The 19361-nt window shown below is 41.0% G+C and overlaps 3 protein-coding genes across 4 annotated transcripts; 2 read left to right on the forward strand and 1 right to left on the reverse strand.

The window, feature by feature from the left end:
• The first annotated feature begins 2570 nt into the window (after window positions 1-2570).
• Window positions 2571-3677, forward strand: LOC131007152 (uncharacterized). The gene has a single exon (XM_057934311.1). It carries the CDS (start codon window positions 2571-2573, stop codon window positions 3675-3677), a length of 1107 nt encoding a protein of 368 aa, XP_057790294.1.
• Window positions 3678-7436: 3759 nt separating this feature from the next.
• LOC131007153 (uncharacterized) lies at window positions 7437-9686 on the reverse strand. Its single transcript, XM_057934313.1, has 4 exons — window positions 8924-9686; window positions 8679-8840; window positions 8165-8547; window positions 7437-8067 (listed from the first exon to the last, which is right to left on the reverse strand). The coding sequence occupies exons 1-4, from the start codon at window positions 9684-9686 to the stop codon at window positions 7639-7641; spliced, it is 1737 nt and encodes a 578-aa protein (XP_057790296.1). The 3' UTR covers window positions 7437-7638.
• A 6864-nt stretch (window positions 9687-16550) lies between these two features.
• Window positions 16551-18883, forward strand: LOC131007238 (GDSL esterase/lipase LIP-4-like). Of its 2 annotated transcripts, none has more exons than XM_057934387.1 (5): window positions 16551-16884; window positions 16994-17185; window positions 17835-17998; window positions 18085-18355; window positions 18483-18883. In XM_057934387.1, exons 1-5 carry the CDS (start codon window positions 16674-16676, stop codon window positions 18713-18715), a joined length of 1071 nt encoding a protein of 356 aa, XP_057790370.1. In that variant the 5' UTR covers window positions 16551-16673; the 3' UTR covers window positions 18716-18883. The 2 variants fall into 2 exon arrangements, with proteins under 2 accessions (XP_057790370.1, XP_057790369.1); XM_057934386.1 differs by having other exon boundaries at window positions 16583-16908.
• The last annotated feature ends 478 nt before the right edge of the window (window positions 18884-19361 follow it).

Consider the following 19361-nt stretch of genomic DNA (forward strand, 5'->3'; position numbering starts at 1 on the left):
GAACTAATTTGCATAGTTTAGGGTGATTTTGACCTTGATTTTGGTACGTTGAATAAACCTGTGAGGATTTGAGCCATAACTGTTTATCATACACAGTTTATTCTTTGCTGTGAGTTTTGTCATTGCATGTGGTGATCTTCTAGAACTTGCCATGGTTTCTGTGTCGAGGTTGCTGTTGTGCCCAGGATTATGAGATGATTTTAGGCCATCTTTTGTTAGCCACAATTTTTCCCAAACACTATCCTTGAAAAAAAATTATCCTTTGTTATCCACTTTGAGCCTAATTAGCTTTTATTCTTTAGCTGGATGATAGGGGGTGATGTAGTATATGGGAATCTTTGTGTGGTGAATATCATAGTGGTTCATGAAAAAGAAGGGATGATATTATGATACTATTTACTCTTATAAGCTCTAGAAAAGTTGTGGAAAAAAAAAGAAAAAAAAAGAAAAGAAAAAGAAAGAGAAAAAAAAGTATAAAGTCGAGTGTATATTGAGATATTTGTTTGAAAATCGACTTTGTGTGTTGGAAATAAATGGAGAGCATAAAAGAGTGTTTAGTTCTGTTTTGTGATGATTAAATCCCTTGAGTTGTGTTGATTATGGTGATATAGTTGGGTGGAAGATGGAATTTATTCCATGCTTGATTAGTGAAACTATAAGGTTGGTGTTCTTGATCTATTTGAGTCACTTAGCCTATATTTCCCTACCTTAACCAATGTCCCTACATTATAACCCGAATAAAAAGACCTTTTTGATCTTAGTCCTGGCACACTATTAGCGATGGAGATTGTAGACGATTGGCAAGCCTATGGTAAGTGATCTGCATTGCATTGAATTCGATGAGAGTATACACGTCCCATCATACACATTGAGAGTTGAGTGATACACATACATAGTGAGATTCAATTGTTTGAAATTCAAGGTTGATTTTGCTTTAAGTTGTGTTTAATTGGTGAACTTTGTGTTTACTTGTTGGAGATTTGAGAATTCTAACTTTCTATGTTTTTCTGAGGCCTCTGTGATCCAAATTTCTGCCCATTCGTGTTTATTGAGTTTATTCTTTCCATTATTCGAGGACGAACAATGATGTAAGTTTGGGGGAGTTGATAAACACTCATTTTGCATTGTTTTTAGGAGTGTTTAAGTGTTCAAAGTGCTAGAATTATGCTTGGTTGTGATATCATTTGGTTTAAGTTTCATATTCTTTTGTGATATTGCTTTTGGGTATGGTTTTGGTCATTTTGCTATAGGTTTGAGTGTTTTGAAAGCTACATATGGATGTTGAAGATCCAAATATCAAGTTACAAGTGTTCCGGATGCGAAAATCGACGAAACGAGCTTGAAGAGCTCGAGAAAAGGAGGAAACGGAGTTGCCGGCGATCAACCGGCGACCCAGCCAGCGACCGCCGACAGAAGAGGAAATACTAGGCACGGGCTGGCGACCCAACCGGCGACCGCCGCTCAACCCGCCAAGAAATCGGCGTGGCTGGCGATCGGGCGGCGCCCGCCGCGTAAAGAGGAAAAACCGTGAAGAAACCGGCGACCGCCGGATGCCCGCCGAGGGGTCGCCGTCTGTCCGCCTTTATGCGTTTTTATGCGTTTTTCAAAGTCTGTTCGAGCTCAAACTCTGTAGTTTTACCCTGGCACTATATATAGGTCATCTTTTGACCTATTCAGGGTTCCCAGATTTTATTTTTCAGTTTTCTAGCTTTCAGAATTTCATTGCTTTCTAGTTTTCAAGGCTTGGATCAAGACTGAAGATTCAAGCCGCTACAATCGTTTTTCATTCGGTTTTTATACAATTTAGTTTTTATAATTGCATTCTATTTAATTATGCTTATGTTATATTTTAGCATGTCTGGCTAGTTTCCTTTAGCTGATTCTAGGGTTTGTAAATAGTTGATTGAATTTATGTGATTTATTTGTTAATACCTTTGTGCCTTCCAGTTTATGATTCATAATTCCTGGTGCTTGAATTCTTGTGAATTATCTGATCAATAGTTTGCATGTTTAGCTATTCGGTTTGAGACCTAGCGGAGATAACTGTTTAGCGGATTCAGGAATGTATGATATGATTTTAACCTTGAGACCTAGCGGAGATAGGTGGATCATAGGGAGCTATTCTTAGGAGCTATTGGGAGTTAGTAGATTTTCTTGAGACCTAACGGAGATAGATAATTTACTAATCTACGATCGTTGCTGCTCTAGCGAGAGTAATTGATTAATTAAGTGATCTCTCATCATAACTGGATTAAACTGGTACATAGGATTAATAGATTTATTATGTGGATTTAGTTAATGAATTTACTACCCTAGGATCAGTTGTCTTTTAATATTCGAATTTTCCTACGTCTTTTTAATTATTGTTAATTGCGTTTTAGTTTAAAGTTAATTAAATCTTCATTCTTTCGTTTACCTGAATATTACTAGAGTGTAATTAGGATTACTTAGAGTGATTCGTCATAATAGTCCCTGTGGATACGATACTCGGTTACTTAATTTGTGCTACAACTGCACCGTGTTAGTTGCGGTAATTTGTTGCTAATAATTTAGTGATCAACCAATACAACATGCAGAGGGTCTTCCCACCCAGTAGACCCGAAAGAGACCACCGGGTGGACAGGAGGTCAGGTCGTGACAGACGTGCTGAACCATACCCACCTTATCGACAAAGCAGAGGAAGGGATGAGTACGATAGGGCACCCGACACACGCCCCCGCGAGAAAGCAAAGATTCCAGAGTATGCCCTATCCATCTCCCCCGCCGAAGCAGTTGAGGCACTAAGGAACCTGGGCAACAAAGTCAAATGGCCAGAGAGGATGAGGGCCCCAGCCGACCAGAGGGACAGGTCCAAGTGGTGTGAGTTCCATGCAGACCATGGGCATCGGACAGAGGATTGCATCGCCCTCAGATTGGAAGTGGCCCACCTACTAAAACAAGGCCACCTCACCGATTACCTAACCGAGAAGAGCAAGCAGACCCTACAACAAGGAAGGGATAGACATGATGACCATAGAGAAGCTACACCGCCAATCCCACCATCTCATGAAAGAACCGTGAATGTCATATCTGGTGGCTCCGAAGTAAGCGGGGTCACCCACTCCGCAGCAAAGAAGCATACTCGACAGGCTATGTCTAACAAGGCAGAAACCAACATGCCCTGCCAGACCGCTTCAACCCTTCCGACCCAAACAATCAGTTTTCATACAACTGAATCAGACAAGCTTCTTCACCCTCATCATGATGCTTTAGTTATTTCAATTTTTATTGCAAATTGTTTGACCAAGCGTGTTCTAATCGATAATGGTAGTTCTGCCAACATCTTATTTTTTGATGCTTTCAGGGAGATGGGCTTGAACGAGTCCAAAATAATAAAAAAGTCCGCGGTGCTTATAGGCTTCAGTGGTGAGACCAGGGCCACGATGGGGGAGATTGACCTTCCTGTCTATGCCGAAGGGGTGAATCAATCAACCAAGTTCTTAGTGATCAACGCCCCTTCCGCGTTCAATATCATTTTGGGTCGCCCATGGATCCATGATATGGAAGCAGTGCCATCTACCTACCACCAAGTCATCCGATTCCCAACTAAATGGGGCATCAAGGAGATCAGGGGCGAGCAAAAAGATTCAAGGGCATGCTACCAAACGACCATGAAGGCAAAGCAAACCACTCAATAGCAATTACAGCAAAATGGTTCGACCCACCCAAGGGTGGATCAACCACCCCCATCATGTCAACCTGCACGAACAGATGAGCCCGAAGGCAGGTCGCAGCCCACCAGCCCGCCCCAAAGTCATCCAAGCAGCAGAGCTGTTATAGAAGATCAATCTGACCGACCCGCTCGCTCAAAACGACCACGTAGTTTGATCGAGGAGGAAGCTATAGAGATAGATGAAGTCCAAATCCACATGGACCACCCGGACCACAAAGTTCGGATTGGAGCACAACTCGACCCCGACTCCCGAGAGAAGCTTATCAATTTCTTATCTAAACACTACGATTGTTTTGCTTGGTCCCATGCGGACATGACGGGCATTGACCCAAATGTTATTGTTCACAGGCTACAGGTTGATCCGGGCTATCCACCAAGAAAGCAAAGACGAAGAAAGTTTGCTCCTGAAAGAAATCAAATCATCAACGAAGAGGTTCAAAGGCTCTTGACGAACAGATTGATCCGAGAGGTCCATTACCCCGAATGGCTCGCCAATGTGGTAGTAGTAAAGAAAAAGAATGACAAGTGGAGGGTCTGCATCGACTTTACAGACCTCAACAAGGCATGCCCGAAGGACTCATTTCCGTTGCCCCACATCGACATGTTGGTGGACGCAACCGCCGGCCATGACCTCCTGAGCTTCATGGATGCTTACTCAGGGTATCACCAGATACGAATGCACCCTAACGACGAGGAAAAGACAGCCTTCATGACCAACATGGGCCTTTATTGCTACATCTTTATGCCATTTGGGTTGAAAAATGCAGGGGCAACATATCAACGCTTGGTCAACAAAATGTTTGCGAACCAGATAGGACAGACGATGGAGGTCTACATCGACGACATGCTTGTTAAATCAATTCAAGCAAAGGACCACATCGACCATCTCAACCAAACCTTCAAGATTCTCAGGGAGTATAATATGAAACTTAACCCTGCTAAATGTTCTTTTGGTGTCAATGCAGGAAAATTTTTAGGTTATATGGTCACCCAGAGGGGCATAGAGGCCAACCTGGCCCAAATCGACTCCATCATGAAGATTCAATCCCCAACATGCGTCAAGGACGTACAAAAATTAACATGGATGATAGCCGCGTTGGGCCGATTTATCTCAAAATCCTCAGAGCGGTGTCATTCATTCTTCAACACTCTTAGGAAATCAAAAACCTTTGAGTGGACAAAGGAGTGTGAGGAGGCATTACAACAACTCAAGCAATACCTGACCAACCCACCCCTTCTGGCCAAACCAAAAGACCATGAAGTCCTATTGGTTTATTTGGCCGTGTCCTATCAGTGCCGTGTTGGTCAGGGAGGATGAAGGGAGGCAAGCACCGATATACTATGTGAGCAAGTCCCTCCTAGATACGGAGACCCGATACAACCAACTTGAGAAGCTAGCTCTCGCATTGGTCCACGCAGCAAGAAAACTTCGACCCTACTTCCAATGTCACCCGATCTCAGTGGTGACCACATACCCCCTCAAAGCCATACTCCACAAGCCGGAGCTATCGGGTCGATTGACCAAATGGGCAGTAGAACTAAGCGAATACGACATTACCTTCAAGCCCCGAATGGCCCTCAAGTCTCAGGTACTAGCAGATTTCATTGTTGATTTCACTCCTAACCTTACCATGCAGGCCGACAAGGAACTATGTTGCATGACCGAAGAACCCGATCAAACGGGGATTTGGAAACTCTATGTTGACGGGTCCAGCAATATGAGGGGAAGTGGACTTGGCTTGGTCCTTATTTCACCTCAGGGCGACATGGTCGAACAATCAATTCGGTGTCAATTCAAGGCAACCAACAACGAGGCAGAGTATGAGGCAATGCTGGCTGGACTTGAATTGGCCAAGGAGATAGGGGTCAAACGAATCAATGTCTTCAGCGACTCCCAGCTTGTGGTCAATCAAATGCAAGGATCCTACCAAGCCAAGGATGCCAAAATGATAGCCTATCTGGGCAAAACTAAAGAGTTACAATCGAGCTTTGAGGAGTTCACCCTGAGCCAAGTTCCACGAGGGGACAATAGCCATGCCGACGCATTAGCCAACTTGGGATCATCCATCCAGACCACGCAACCAAAGGTCATTCAGATAACCTGCCTCCAATGGCCAGCGACTCAAAAAGATAAGGAGGAACAAGTCCATGAAGTGTCAGCCGAACCAACCTGGATGACCCCCATAACGGATTACTTAGCACAAGACACACTCCCAGATGACAGAAATGAAGCCCGCCGACTCAAAGCCCAAGCAGCCCGATTTTCCATTATTCGAGGTAAATTGTATAAGCGCTCTTACAATGGTCCATACTTGAGATGTATTAACCCTGCAGAGGCAAGATATACCCTCTCCGAGCTACATGAGGGGGAATGCGGCAACCATTCAGGTGGAAGAAGCCTCGCCCATCGAGCCCTAACTAGTGGGTATTATTGGCCCACCATGAAAGCCGATTCAGCAGACTATGTCAAGAGATGCGATAAGTGCCAACGATTTGCCCAAGTCTCCCACTTACCCCCAGAGCCACTAAAAGCTATTACTTCTCCATGGCCCTTCATGAAATGGGGAATGGACATCGTAGGCAAACTACCTGTTGCCCCTGGGCAAAAAGTCTACATGTTAGCCGTGACGGACTACTTCACCAAGTGGATCGAGGCAGATTCTTTTCACCAGGTTAGGGATAAAGAGGTAAAAGGTTTTATCTGGAAGAATGTTATATGCAGGTATGGGGTGCCCAAGGAGATCGTCACGGACAACGGGTCCCAATTTATAAGCGCAGACTTTCAAGATTTTTGCAGGTTTTGGAACATCAAGCTAAGCTTCTCAACGCCAAGATACCCCCAAGCCAACGGGCAAGCTGAATCATCCAACAAGACCATCATGAACACACTCAAGAAACGATTGGAGAAGGCGAAGGGGAAATGGGCAGATGAACTACCCGGCGTCCTATGGTCTTACCGGACAACCACAAGAACCTCGACGGGAGAAACCCCCTTCTCCCTCGCTTATGGAATGGAAGCAGTCATCCCCACAGAGAGCGAAGTGCATACCGCTAGGTATGAGTTTACCACAGACCACGACAACCATGAAGCCATGTGCCACGAGCTCGACCTGCTCGACGAGAAGAGGAATAGGGCAAATATAAGAATAGCCTCATATCAACAAAGTATTGCTCGACACTACAACAAGAACACTCGCACACGAACCTTCAAACCGGGCGATTGGGTACTTCGCAAGGTATTCCAGAATACCAAGGAGGCAGGGGCTGGCAAGTTAGCCCCGAATTGGGAAGGACCCTACTTGGTCACCAAGGTGATCGGACATGGAACCTATAGGCTACAAGCATCAGACGGGCGTGAAATCAACAACAGTTGGAACGCCCTACATCTCAAGCAGTACCACGCTTGACCCTAAACTCTACAAATTTCACTTTATTTCAATAAGGTCTTCCGAGACCCATATCATCTTCTGCAATTACTGACCTTTCTATGCAGGTCAGAACTACATTCGGGCTTGATCCCTCTTAAGGGTATGTAGGCAGCTCTAAGGAGCGCAGCCCCCCACCCCTTCAACCAACCATTTTTCACTTAACCAAGGAAAAAATTTGAGCACACATCACGTGGGTTTCAACCCTTAGGAAATCTTAGATCACTTACCTAGTGAACCTTACGCCAAACAATTAAAAATATGATCTTTCAATTCATAAACTTCAGACATATGTCGAATAAAGCATCAAAGAGCGAACCCACTGATCGGGCCGAATATACCGAAAAATGACATGTCCTACAAATACCAAGTCCAAGTCTAGCCAAAAGAGACTAGAATCAAACTAGGGGAGAAAAGTAGATAATATCAAGTTCGAAGAGCCTAATTACTATTACATAACCAAATAGAAATTGTTTGAAGAAGTTTCAACTACAAATAAGTCTAGTCATCGCCCCCGTCGCCCTCGCCGTCAGTAGTGGCATCAACCACTCCCACTCCTTCAGCCCTGTCACGTAGTACATCCTCCATCTCACGTATGCCCTTCTCTACGTTCCAGGAACCCGCTTTCCCTTCCTTGAACTCCTTCATCATCTCACCTCGGGTAAGAACGACCGTCTGAAGATGGCTAAACCGAAGCTCCTCCTCTCGGACCTCCAAAGTCGCCTCCAACTGCCCTATCTGAGACTGAAGGGTAGAAATCAGGTGACTCTTCAAGGATAGCTCATCCCTCAGCTCCTTCTCTGCCGTTTCATAACGACCCTTCTCTTCCTCGAGTTCCTTCCGAAGGGCGTCTTGCTCTCTCAGAGCCACCTTGAGCTGGTCAGCCGCCTCTACCAGCTGCTCCTTCATGAACAGAGTATACTGATAGCCCTACATCAAACAAGCAACAAAAGAGTTCGATTATACCAAATATGAATCGTGCAAAGATAGTTATAAATATGAATATGAAAGTCAACCCTAACCATACCTGAAACGCAAGACGGGCGGCAGTGCTGGCAGAATCAACCACGCCAACCTTCAACATCCTAGCGCGGTCGTCCTCTAGCAACAGACGCTCAAAATGATCCGCACACGAATCATAGTCGGTCTGGGCTGAAGTCCCACTAGGAAGTGTGAGATGGATAGAGCCATCGGAGTAGTCCGGGACCTCAAAAGGCACTGCTTTCTTCTTCCTCTTTGACCGCCCCGACGGTTCGACTACTTGGACGTCGGATTCACTAACGGGCTCACTACCCGAACCACCCTTCTTGCCCCTGCCGGATGCCTTCTTCTTCTCCCGCATCTTCAAGTAAGTTTCATAGCTATCCTTTTCTGGAAGAAGATTCATCTTAGGGTGCGACATCACGTAGTCTGCATAAGCCCGTTCATCCAAAGTCAAGTCGTGTAGAGCCGGGTGAAAACTGCCGCTATGCCCTAAAACCTCCGAGGCCCAAATAGACAAGATAAGCTCGGAGTGGCACTAGTTGAAGGAAAAACAATACCTTCTGGACCAGGAGGGACGGAACTCCACAAAGTAGTCTGTCTTAAACTCTCTTCTCCCAAGATAACTCTCCAATGCCTCTTGTTGCTAGGAAATGTGGTGAAACGTGCTCTTCTTCTTTCCAAATTTCTATTACTCACCGGCCAAGGAACGTCGAGATGTCCTACAAAACAAACCAACAAAGAAAAAATGTCAAGTTAGAAGAAATTTAAACCATAATGATCCGGTCAACCCAAAAATACTCACGGGCATTACACCAAGATGATGGAATATCATAGCCCGTCAGGTCGCCAAGGGCATCATAGTTCATAAAAAAATATTTTTGTTTCCAGGCCAAACCAGAATCCGTAACACCACAAACCAATTCGGGAAGCTTTTTTCCCCGTGATAACTGGTATCGCCCTCTCTCCATGTTATTTTCTTGAACCGTGTAAGTAGCCAACACATCTTCAAGATCGACCTCGAAGCCCTTCAGTTCTCCAAAAGCTTGCATACCCATCAACACTCGCCAGACATTAGGCATGAGTTGACCCGGTGAGATATGATAATAATGCAAGAACTCTAGGACCAAGCGGGGAAGAGGAAGTCGTAGACCCTCTTTGAAGGTCTTCTCATACATACACACCCAACCCGCGACACTATGATCCGCCCTAAGGGCCGTACCAGGTGCGTGAAGGCTAACCCATTTAGGTATGTTGTATAATATTCGAAGGTTATACATTTGGTTTATGTTGGTGAATTTTGAGGGATGGTTCTTACCCAACAAAAATGTCTCATTAACCTTAACCCCGTAAAGTCCGTCAGCACTATTAATCCCTAAGCCCATCTCTTGAGATGAATCACCCGATTCACCTCGCCAAGCCCCGATCTCCACTCCAGTAGGAATGTCTAACACGTTATCCTCATCCTCATCAACCGAATGTCGAGTCCTACTTGACGACCCGATTGATCCTTCTCGTGCACGTGACATAATAATCAAAGCCCCTAAAGTAGCAAGGATGAAGGCCATGTGAGCACAAGGACCGCCCCAACCCAATCAAGTAGTGTTAAGGATAATAAGAATGCACTTGTACAAGGGTGATTCACTCAAATAAACAGGTACGACTCCATTACCCAACATCATCTTCAATTTTATAAGAGCATGCTTGACCTTTACACTACCATGAATATTGTGATATTATTGACCGTGTCGCCCAAATAAGGTTTAGCTTCCACTTTTCATATTTGAAAGTCATCAACCGAATCACCCCCATCGGGGCTTATCATTTGTTATCATACATTTAAAGTGTTGGCTACGTTATCACTTTGCCCTTACTTTAGTTTCTATATGTTAAGCATGTAGATCATATTGCCCCGATTGACCCCATAGGGCTAAGTCCTAATTTATTATGCTTAGGGGGTATTACCCCCATCGCCCTGTTGGGCCCGATTCCTAAGTTTTTATGTGAAAATTGTTGTCCCTATTGATCCAAGGGGGCCAAGTTTTAATTTATTTACACATAAGGGTGTCGCCCCCATCGCCCTGTTGGGCCCAATTCATAAGTTTTTATTTATGAAAACTATTGCCTCGATTGACCCTAAAGGGCTAAGCCCATGATTATTATAAGCAAGAGCTATTGCCCCTATCACCCCCATGGGGCCAAATTTTAATCATTTATGCAAAAGGGTTATTACCCCAATTGCCCCGTTGGGCTTAAATCATAAATTCTCAATCACAAAGGCCATTGCCCCCAACACCCTGATAGGGTCGGGTCATAAAAATTCATAAGCAAGAGTTATTGCCCCTATCGCCCCGACGGGCCCAAGTCTACAATTATCATGCATAAGATTATCACCCTATTGCCCCTAAAGGGCTCACTAGTTCTCATACTTAGAAAAATTTAGCATGCTCCAACAAACAGTAAATATTCAAATATTTACAACAAGTTCGGATCAAAACTAAATACGACAAACAAAGAATCGACTAGAGCTCAAAGCACAATACGACAAAAATTTCAACTACCATGCTTGATATTTTAAAAGAACTACACCATAAACATTCAAAGAAAGTGAAAGAAAAACCAACCTCTTTCTAACTCCTCCAAAATTCTTCTCTCTAAAGCACACCCCTTCACTCCAAGCTCTCAAAGACTTCAAAATGTCAAATATGTTGTGTGGGAGAAATGGGGACATGTTCCCTTATTTATAGAAATCAAAAGACGACAAATGGCAAGTACTCCCTCCGTCCGCCAAAAGTACTCCACTTTGGCCGGGCACGGAGTTTAATAAAATGTGTGATGATGTTGATGTAGTGGAGAAAGGACCCCACCACTTTATGAGATGTGTGGTTGAGATTGAATTTGGGGTGGGTTTTTTGTAAATAAAGAGTGTTTGTAAGGATATAATATAAAGGTGGATGGTGGGACCATGGCTTAAAAAGGAAAGTGGAATACTTTTTGCGGACGCCAAATATAGTAATTGTGGAATACTTTTGACGGACGGAGGGAGTATATATTAGTAAAAAAAAATTATTTACCAATATTGTATTTGGACTATCGACCTTGTCGACCACGCCATCACCTACGAATTCTCAAAAGAATAAAAATGCTTGTTCAGAAAGAGGGAAATCAACCCCATAGGCCATGGGGCCCTCATTTCCAATCCTCAAAGAATACACTCAAGTATATGTGAACCTCTCACCAAACACACGTATCGACCCTGACGCCCTGCTCCACCTTATCAACCCCCTGCATTACTAACTTAATTTATAAAGGCCAAATAAGGCCTCTATCGACCCTATCGACCCCCTGCATTACTAACTTAATTTATAAAGACCAAATAAGGCCCCTATCGACCTGCTGCACCAAAAATACACTCTTTCAAGCATTGACCCCATCAACCCCCTCCGTCCTATCTCCTTACAACTCCAATCTCTTGTCAATTAAAAAATTACAAACAAAACAACCACAACGACCATGCAGCCTCAACCTGATCAAAAATATAAAAAACATACAGAAATCGACATAAAGTAGAAGCACAATTCTTCAATCTCATGAGCAGATGAGCGAACAAAATTTTTGAGTGTTCATCAACATTAAACTCACAAAATCAGGGCAAAAACCAAGAATTTTATTATGCAAGATCCATTTCTTCAAAAGAAAAACAAGAAATTCTTGATGAAGAGCAGCCACAATTGATCATCAAGAATTTAAAAGAACAAGAATTCCTCCCCTCAATCTTCTGCGTTTTCAATAAAAAAAAAGGGAATGAGAGGGCAGAAGAAAGTTTCGGCCTCTCCTCCACGAGAACGCCGTCGCCGCCTTCCTTCTTCCTGCCCTTGGCAGACGCCTCCTCCGTTGGCGGCTTCATCCTCTGTCTTCAACAGCAACCTCCCTCAATTTGCTCTCTTTCTCAAGGAAGACGACGAAAGCCCCATCCCCGTCTCTAAAAAAGCGGCAATGCCGACAATATCTCAGATGCGGGTCCTCCTCGGTGCGTCAATCCCAGATCTGCTACCACTTGGGTTCAGCGAACGAAGGGAGGCACTCCCTCGCTTCGACGAGCGGTGCCGCCTCTGATGGCGGTGTAGAAATCACCGCAAACCACCGAGTGGCCCGCCTGCAGCTCCGTTACGCCCACAAAAACCGAGGCCACCTCGGCGTGGGTCGCCTCTACGAAAACCGTGCGCCGCCGACTGTAAACAAAAATGGTGGCAGGTCACCACCGGTTCCTCCAGAAACCGCCATAAAATGAGGCAGCAGGAGCCTCAGCGGGCAAATCCGCCGGCTTCCACCTCGCGCTGCTGCCACCAGTCTGCCTTCCGAGCCTTGCCGCCCTCTCCAGTGCTGTCGGAGCAGCCCTCACGGCAGCAGCTTCTCAGGAACGCGGCACCCCATTTTTTCCCTTTTCTTTCGACCACATTAGCGGCGCCCATGTTTGATGTAACCCTAAAGTATTCACTTGGGCCATTAACACCGCCCCTAAAGCATTCATAGGCCTACGAAATGTGGAGCCCAATTTAAGTTGGCTATGGGCCATTAACTATTTCTATGCAATCAATTAAAATAGCCTACGGGTCATTGAATATTTTTTAGCCTAATTCATATATACACTAGTAATACGTGTATATATATATATATATGAATGAGAAAAATGGGCAGATAATTTTTCCTAGAGTTATATATCAGCTTAATGTTTTTTTTAAGTTCGGAGAAAAGCTCACACTTGAGAGATTACAGATAACCTCCACGAAAAATTTGATTATTTTGTTATATTTACTAATCATACTCTCTATTTGATAGTAAAAATCAAACTAGAGAGTGGGGGACAAACTGTAGTGGGCAAATTTCGTATAACCCATTCAAGTAAATACTTGCGGCCCAAACATCAGGACCAATTCAAAAAAAACCGAATTAATTAATTCGGCCCGTATTCTAGGTCATCAAGGCCCATCGATCCAAACCCTAGATAGAGCAGCGACTTGGGGAAGAAGGCGAAAACTAATCAGGGATATCGACCCCACGAATATAGGAACGACTAGGGTTTAAGTAGACGTGCCAGCAAAACCCTAGCCGTCAGGCCATCGCGGTATAAATAAGAACTTACTAGCTCATTCGACCCACACGATCATTCGCACTCCAACACGTTCTCTCGCTCTTCTCTCCCCTCTCGCACTATTCTGCCTTCACGCTCCCAGCCTTAGGTTTTCCGGTGATCAGATCAATCGGGACGACCCAACGGCCCTCGCTCATTGCTCAATCACCTTCAACTCCGTCGACCAGATCGATCCGATTTACTATTTCATTTACTTTCAATTGCTTTCAATACGATTTTTATTAATATTGTTTATTGACTTGAGCGTCGGAGGCCCTTCCATCGACACCCCCACCGGTGCTCCAAGGAGGGCTCTAACGTTGTTCGTGTTTCAGGTTGCTAGTGCCCATCGTACCGGACGACCCCGACGTCCTTATCCGTAATTGTTGGATCCATCCCCAACAACGACCGATTTAACGACCGTTTTTTTCGGTCGTTGTTTGCATCGTCGCCCGAGTTTTAACGACCGTTTTTTCGGTTGTTAAATTTAACGACCGATTTTTTATTTTTAACGACCGAAATTTCGGTCGTTAAAAAGAGAAAAAAAAATAAAAAATATAAATAAAAAATTTATTTTTTTTTAATTTTTTTTAAATAACGACCGAAATTTTATTTTTAACGACCGAAAATTCGGTCGTTAAAAATTAATAAAAAAATATTTTTTTTCGATTTTTTTTTTTATATCTTTGTATCCCACAAGTATTTTTAGTGTATTTCTAATGTATTTTGACCTTAATTGTATACCATTTGACGAACTTCCCAGTAGGTCACCCATCTTACTTGTGCTCTAAGTCAAGCACGCTTAACCTTGAAGTTCCTTTCGAGTAGTCACCAATAAAGAACACTCTTATTATTGATATATATAGTACCTATTAATTCATTTAAACTTTAATTCAATATAAAATATCATTAATCATTCATAACCTTATAATATGTCGAGATAATAACTAAGATTTGTGGTGTCGGCGAAACATTGACGATAAATATACGATCGAATTTAAAATAATAAAAAAATAATATTATCGTAATTAAAAAAAAGAAAAGAAAATATGAGTATGAAAAATAACAATCAAATATACAACAAAATCAATATTAAATCAAATAATCAATATTAATAAAATTAATATTTGAAAAATAATTTTATTATTTTAAAATAATAAAATTATTAATAATTTGAAAATAATGAATCTAATAATTTAGAAAATCTAATAAGTCTAATAATTTATTATAATAAGTCTAATAATTTATTATTATTTGCAAATAATATCACATTTTTATTAATAATCAATATTATCTATTTTTATAGAATAATATTATGAAAATAACAATCATTTTCAAAATATTCTCTATAATTTGACAAAAATAATTAAATAGAAAATTAATAAAAAATAATTAAATATTTATATATATATTTATATATAATCAAAAAATAAAAATAAAAATAAATAAAAATAAAAACGAAATTTAAAATTTTTAAAATTGAAAAAATAAAATTAACGACCGATTATTCGGTCGTTAATAAATAAAATAAAAAAATAAAAAAATAAAAATAAATAAAAAATATATAAAAAAATAAAAAATAATATTAACGACCGAATAATTCGGTCGTTAAAAAAATTAATTTTTTTTAAAAAAAATTATTTAAAAAAAAATAATTTTATAATAAAAAAATTAAAAATATATATATTAACGACCGAATTTTCGGTCGTTAAAATTAAAAAAATAATTAAAATATAAAAAAATAATTTTTACGACCGAAAATTCGGTCGTTAAAAAAATTAAATTTTAAAATATTAAAAAAATAATTAGCGACCGAATTTTCGGTCGTTAAAAAATAAAAATAAATAAAAAATAAAATCGGTCGTTAAACGGTCGTAAATCGGTCGTTAAGGCCGCAAAATTAACGACCGAAATTTTCGATCGTTAATTTCGGTCGTTAAACGCGTGTTTTCTTGTAGTGTTAGTTTTTGCAATAAATTTTTTACGATTGTCAAATTATCGATATTTTATGTGAAACATTGTACAATAATTTTCATTACCAAATCAAATGGTAATAAAATTATATTTTTGAAATTTCGAACTGAAAAAATATATATAAAAGGGCATAGCGCCAAAATCCCTATAATTTCCCCGAATTCGTATTTTTCCCTTGACCTTTAAATTTCTTGTTAAAATCCTTGAACTTATTCCGATTCTCATTTTTCCCTTAATGAAGTTTTCCGGCAACTAATTGCACTGACGTGTCACCTATGTGGCAAGCTTGTGATGAGTCATTAAATTAAGACCAAAACGTCGTCGTTTTATACACGAACAGTCCCTTCTTACTCCTTCTCTGTCATCGCCGTCAGAATCGCCGCTTTCGGCCGAGGTTCTTCATTGAAATCGGCGCACTCGGTGTATAAAACCCTAGGTAAATTGAATGATGAAGGCGGTGGAGTAGAAGGTGTGACAGGGTCGGAGCAATTCTGGTAGAAGAAACTATTGGCGGGGCATTATAGGCAACGTAATTCTCAAGAGAGGCGGTGAGCTCGGACGAATCGGATGGGAGGGTCGGTGGGGCGGCAGTGGTGGATGAGGAGGAGCTGCGAGTGAGGGGGTAGTGGAACGTGTGGGGTAGAGATAGAGGGGAAGGGCAATTCAGGTAGTGAGAGAAGAGAATCGAATGAGAGAGGCGATGGTTAGGGATGAAAGGGCAGGGGACGAAGGTAGCAGTGGCGAAGGAGGTTTCGGCGTGGATTGGTGTTGGGAGGGATCGGAGGGCGGTGGCAGAGAGATTTGAGGTCTGAGAGAGCAGTGGTAACAGACGGCGGTGGCGGTGGCGGTGGCGGAGGCGAAGTTCCGGCGGGATGATGAAGACGAAGACATGGATTGGGTCTTTTTTTTTCTCAAGAACCCTAATTTGAGAATGAATTCAATTTTGCCCTCAATTTTTCGATTGGGTTTCATTTAATTCCCTAAATAAACATAATACTACGTCGTTTCACGTTATAACTTAAACTATGTCGTTTGCTTCACCGGAAACTTAATCTTACGTGACTTTCCGACTGCCATGTCAGCATTAGTTAAATTGCCGATCAATTTTATGGGAAAAACGAGAATCGAAATTAAGTTCAAGGATTTTAACAAGAAATTTAAAGGTCGAAAAATACGAATTCGGGAAACAATAGGGATTTTGGCGGTATTTGCCCTCTATAAAATATAGCCTTGTTGCTGCCTTTTGAAGTTACAACTTGTCACAACTCACATGTATCTGAAGTCAATTGTAATTTAGATCCAGATCTCATGCTTGAAAAAATGCAGCATTAGCATCCCATGGTATATTTTATTAATTCGCCCATTTTTATAAAGAGATAGTATAGTTGCTGCATATATATATAACAAAGTCATTCATCTGATCCATGGTGATGCCTAACAACATCAAGACATGGGTTGTTATTGCAACTACAAGAGATGTGTTTTCTCCCTTATGTTAAGGTTGTGTCTTATTCCTTTGGTTGCATCTAAAGAAGCCGTGATTTTCAACTTGGGCGACTCAAACTCCGACACGGGCGGATTTGCTGCCGCAAATGGCTTCAACTTCGGATACCCTTACGGCCGCGCCTTCTTCCATCAGCCCACGGGTCGACTCTCTGATGGTCGCCTAATCCTCGATTTTCTATGTACCTAATTCTCTCTTTCTATTCTCATTAATAATTCTAATTCTAATTATAATTATCATTTAATTTGTTTTGTTTCAAATTAAAGGTGAGAATCTGCACACAAGTTATCTAAAAGCTTACCTAAACCCACTAGAACCCGATGTCTCAGTCTCAAAGGGAGTGAATTTCGCGGTGAGTGGATCATCCATTCTCCCCTCAAATGCTCTTTTCAATTTAGGCGTTCAAATCAATCAGTTCTCTCTCTTTCACAATCGCTCTCTCCAACTTCGCTCTAAAGGTACGCTCCACTACTCTCCTACGCCTTTGGTTTAAGTGATAAAATATGATTGATCAAATAATCATGCTTCGACCTGTAATTGATCATTCTCCCCGCATCTAATCATTCAAATGAGTGATTATTTATCACCTCATACTTGGGTGGATTATTTAATCACTCATCCAATCATATCAATCTAATTATCTATTCCATCTACCAAACCAAATGTCTCTCTAGTGTATATTTATTTTAAGGTTTAATTGCACTTAAATAGACGAATTTTCATTAACTTCGCACGTGACCTTAAAATTCTGATTTTAATTACACAAATGTTTAATTGTTTTAATTTTTTATATGATTGCCAATTTCTAACAAATTAACATTGTCGTAACTAACTAAAGTGACAAGTTAATGCCTTCATAACTAGTTGAAGTACATGGTGCAAACATCTTAATTACCTCGTTTACATCAATCGTTTAAATCATGTAGACATTTCAAGAATTTACTTCAATGTTAATTTAGGGGTGGTTAACAATCGCGTGAAAAATCAGAGCAATTGAAAATTAATGTATTTAAAAACAATGTTTTTAGTTCCTGCGCAATTAATAAAAGTAGTTGTATTAGAGGGAATAAACCCTAATTTTAATAGCTACTATGATTTATGAATCAGGTCGAAAAGATGTGTTGGACAAGAAGGATTTCAAGAATGCAATCTACATATTCGACATTGGGCAGAATGATTTGACCATTGCACTTACATTTAATCCCCTTCCCTACGATCAAGTTGTTGAGAACATCCCTTCTTTCATTTCTGGAATAAAGGATGCTATGTGGGTTAGGACATTCACTCATTCAACGTTTAATTAGATATATATTTTCTTATTAAGGTTGTTTCATTCTCTCTCTCTCTCTCTCTCTAGGCCATATACAAACTCGGTGGAAGGAATTTTTGGGTGCATAACACGGGACCATTAGGTTGTCTACCCCAACAACTAGGGATACGAAGGCCAAACATCACACAAGTTGACGAGTTGGGCTGCATTAGCATTTTAAATGAAGCTGCAACACTCTTCAACTCCAACTTAAACCATCTCTGTCAACAACTACGTCTCCAGATGAAGCATTCCACCATTGTCTATGTTGATGTCTACTCCATCAAGCACAGTCTTGTTGCAAATTCTTCGTCTTATGGTGAGAGGGGATGTTTACTTTTCATGATCATATGATTGAGCAAAGCTTAAATGATTAAAATTATAGGCTAATCTAAAAAAGTAAACATGTTTAATTAATATAATATTAATTTGTAAATAATGAGTAGGTTTGAAGAAAGCACTAATGGCGTGTTGCGGACATGGCGGGCCGCCTTACAACTACGATCCTAAGATTCGATGTCTGGTGGTTAGTGGCTACAGTGTGTGTGAAAAGGGGGATCCACACATAAGCTGGGATGGAATTCATTATACCGAAGCAGCCAATAAGATTGTTGCATCTCTAATTCTCTCCAAAAAATATTCAACTCCTCCTCTTGGATTTGACTTCTTTTTACAATAATTACGTACTGCTTATTTATTTAACATGAATGATGAATCTAGCTAATTAAGAATGTATTCTTCAATACTGATCATGCATTCAAACTTTATTGATTCAGCGTTTATGGTATATGTGTATGTTTATATATTACCCTTCCGAATTGCAAGAAACAAGGGTTCTTTTTTTTTTTTTTTTTGATGGAAAGAGGTAATATTATTAATAGCTTCGCTATACAAATGAAGGTTCATTTTAAATTTATGGTGAATAGCCAATCTAGCTATTTTATGAGCAATAAAATTTTTCTTATATTAGGTCTAATATTCACGGGCTTGGAATTTTCATGAGTTGTTGAGGATGAATTCAACAATTATGAAAGTAGTGTACGTCAATCTTGTCTGAACTGACGGGCGTTAGTAATCTGAAACCACAAACAATGTTAGAACCTCCGAAGAATATACCGGTGACGGTGTTGATGGAAGGGCCTCTAATACTCAAGTTTAGGAGTGTGTAAATTCGGGTAGAGGGTACCAGGTATATCTTCACTCGACTCGATACCCTTTTAATTCATGATGTGGGCGCTGCATGTATTTACTAGCAAAAAATAACAGGTTTCAAGTACTTGCATACCAAATTATTTATTTATTTATTTATATTTCATTACAAATTT

The sequence above is a fragment of the Salvia miltiorrhiza genome, chromosome 1 (genome assembly GCF_028751815.1).
Source record: "Salvia miltiorrhiza cultivar Shanhuang (shh) chromosome 1, IMPLAD_Smil_shh, whole genome shotgun sequence".
Taxonomy (NCBI): Eukaryota; Viridiplantae; Streptophyta; class Magnoliopsida; order Lamiales; family Lamiaceae; genus Salvia; species Salvia miltiorrhiza.

Coding starts and splice junctions, on each gene's coding strand:
- LOC131007152 (XM_057934311.1), top strand. CDS start 2,571: ATGCAGAGGGTCTTCCCACCCAGTAGACCCGAAAGAGACCACCGGGTG.
- LOC131007153 (XM_057934313.1), bottom strand. CDS start 9,686: ATGGCCTTCATCCTTGCTACTTTAGGGGCTTTGATTATTATGTCACGT. Junction 8,841..8,923: donor ATCATCTTGGTGTAATGCCC/GTGAGTATTTTT, acceptor TTTGTTTTGTAG/GACATCTCGACGTTCCTTGG. Junction 8,548..8,678: donor CGTCCCTCCTGGTCCAGAAG/GTATTGTTTTTC, acceptor GGGCTTATGCAG/ACTACGTGATGTCGCACCCT.
- LOC131007238 (XM_057934386.1), top strand. CDS start 16,674: ATGGGTTGTTATTGCAACTACAAGAGATGTGTTTTCTCCCTTATGTTA. Junction 17,186..17,834: donor TCTCCAACTTCGCTCTAAAG/GTACGCTCCACT, acceptor TTTATGAATCAG/GTCGAAAAGATGTGTTGGAC. Junction 18,356..18,482: donor TGCAAATTCTTCGTCTTATG/GTGAGAGGGGAT, acceptor AATAATGAGTAG/GTTTGAAGAAAGCACTAATG.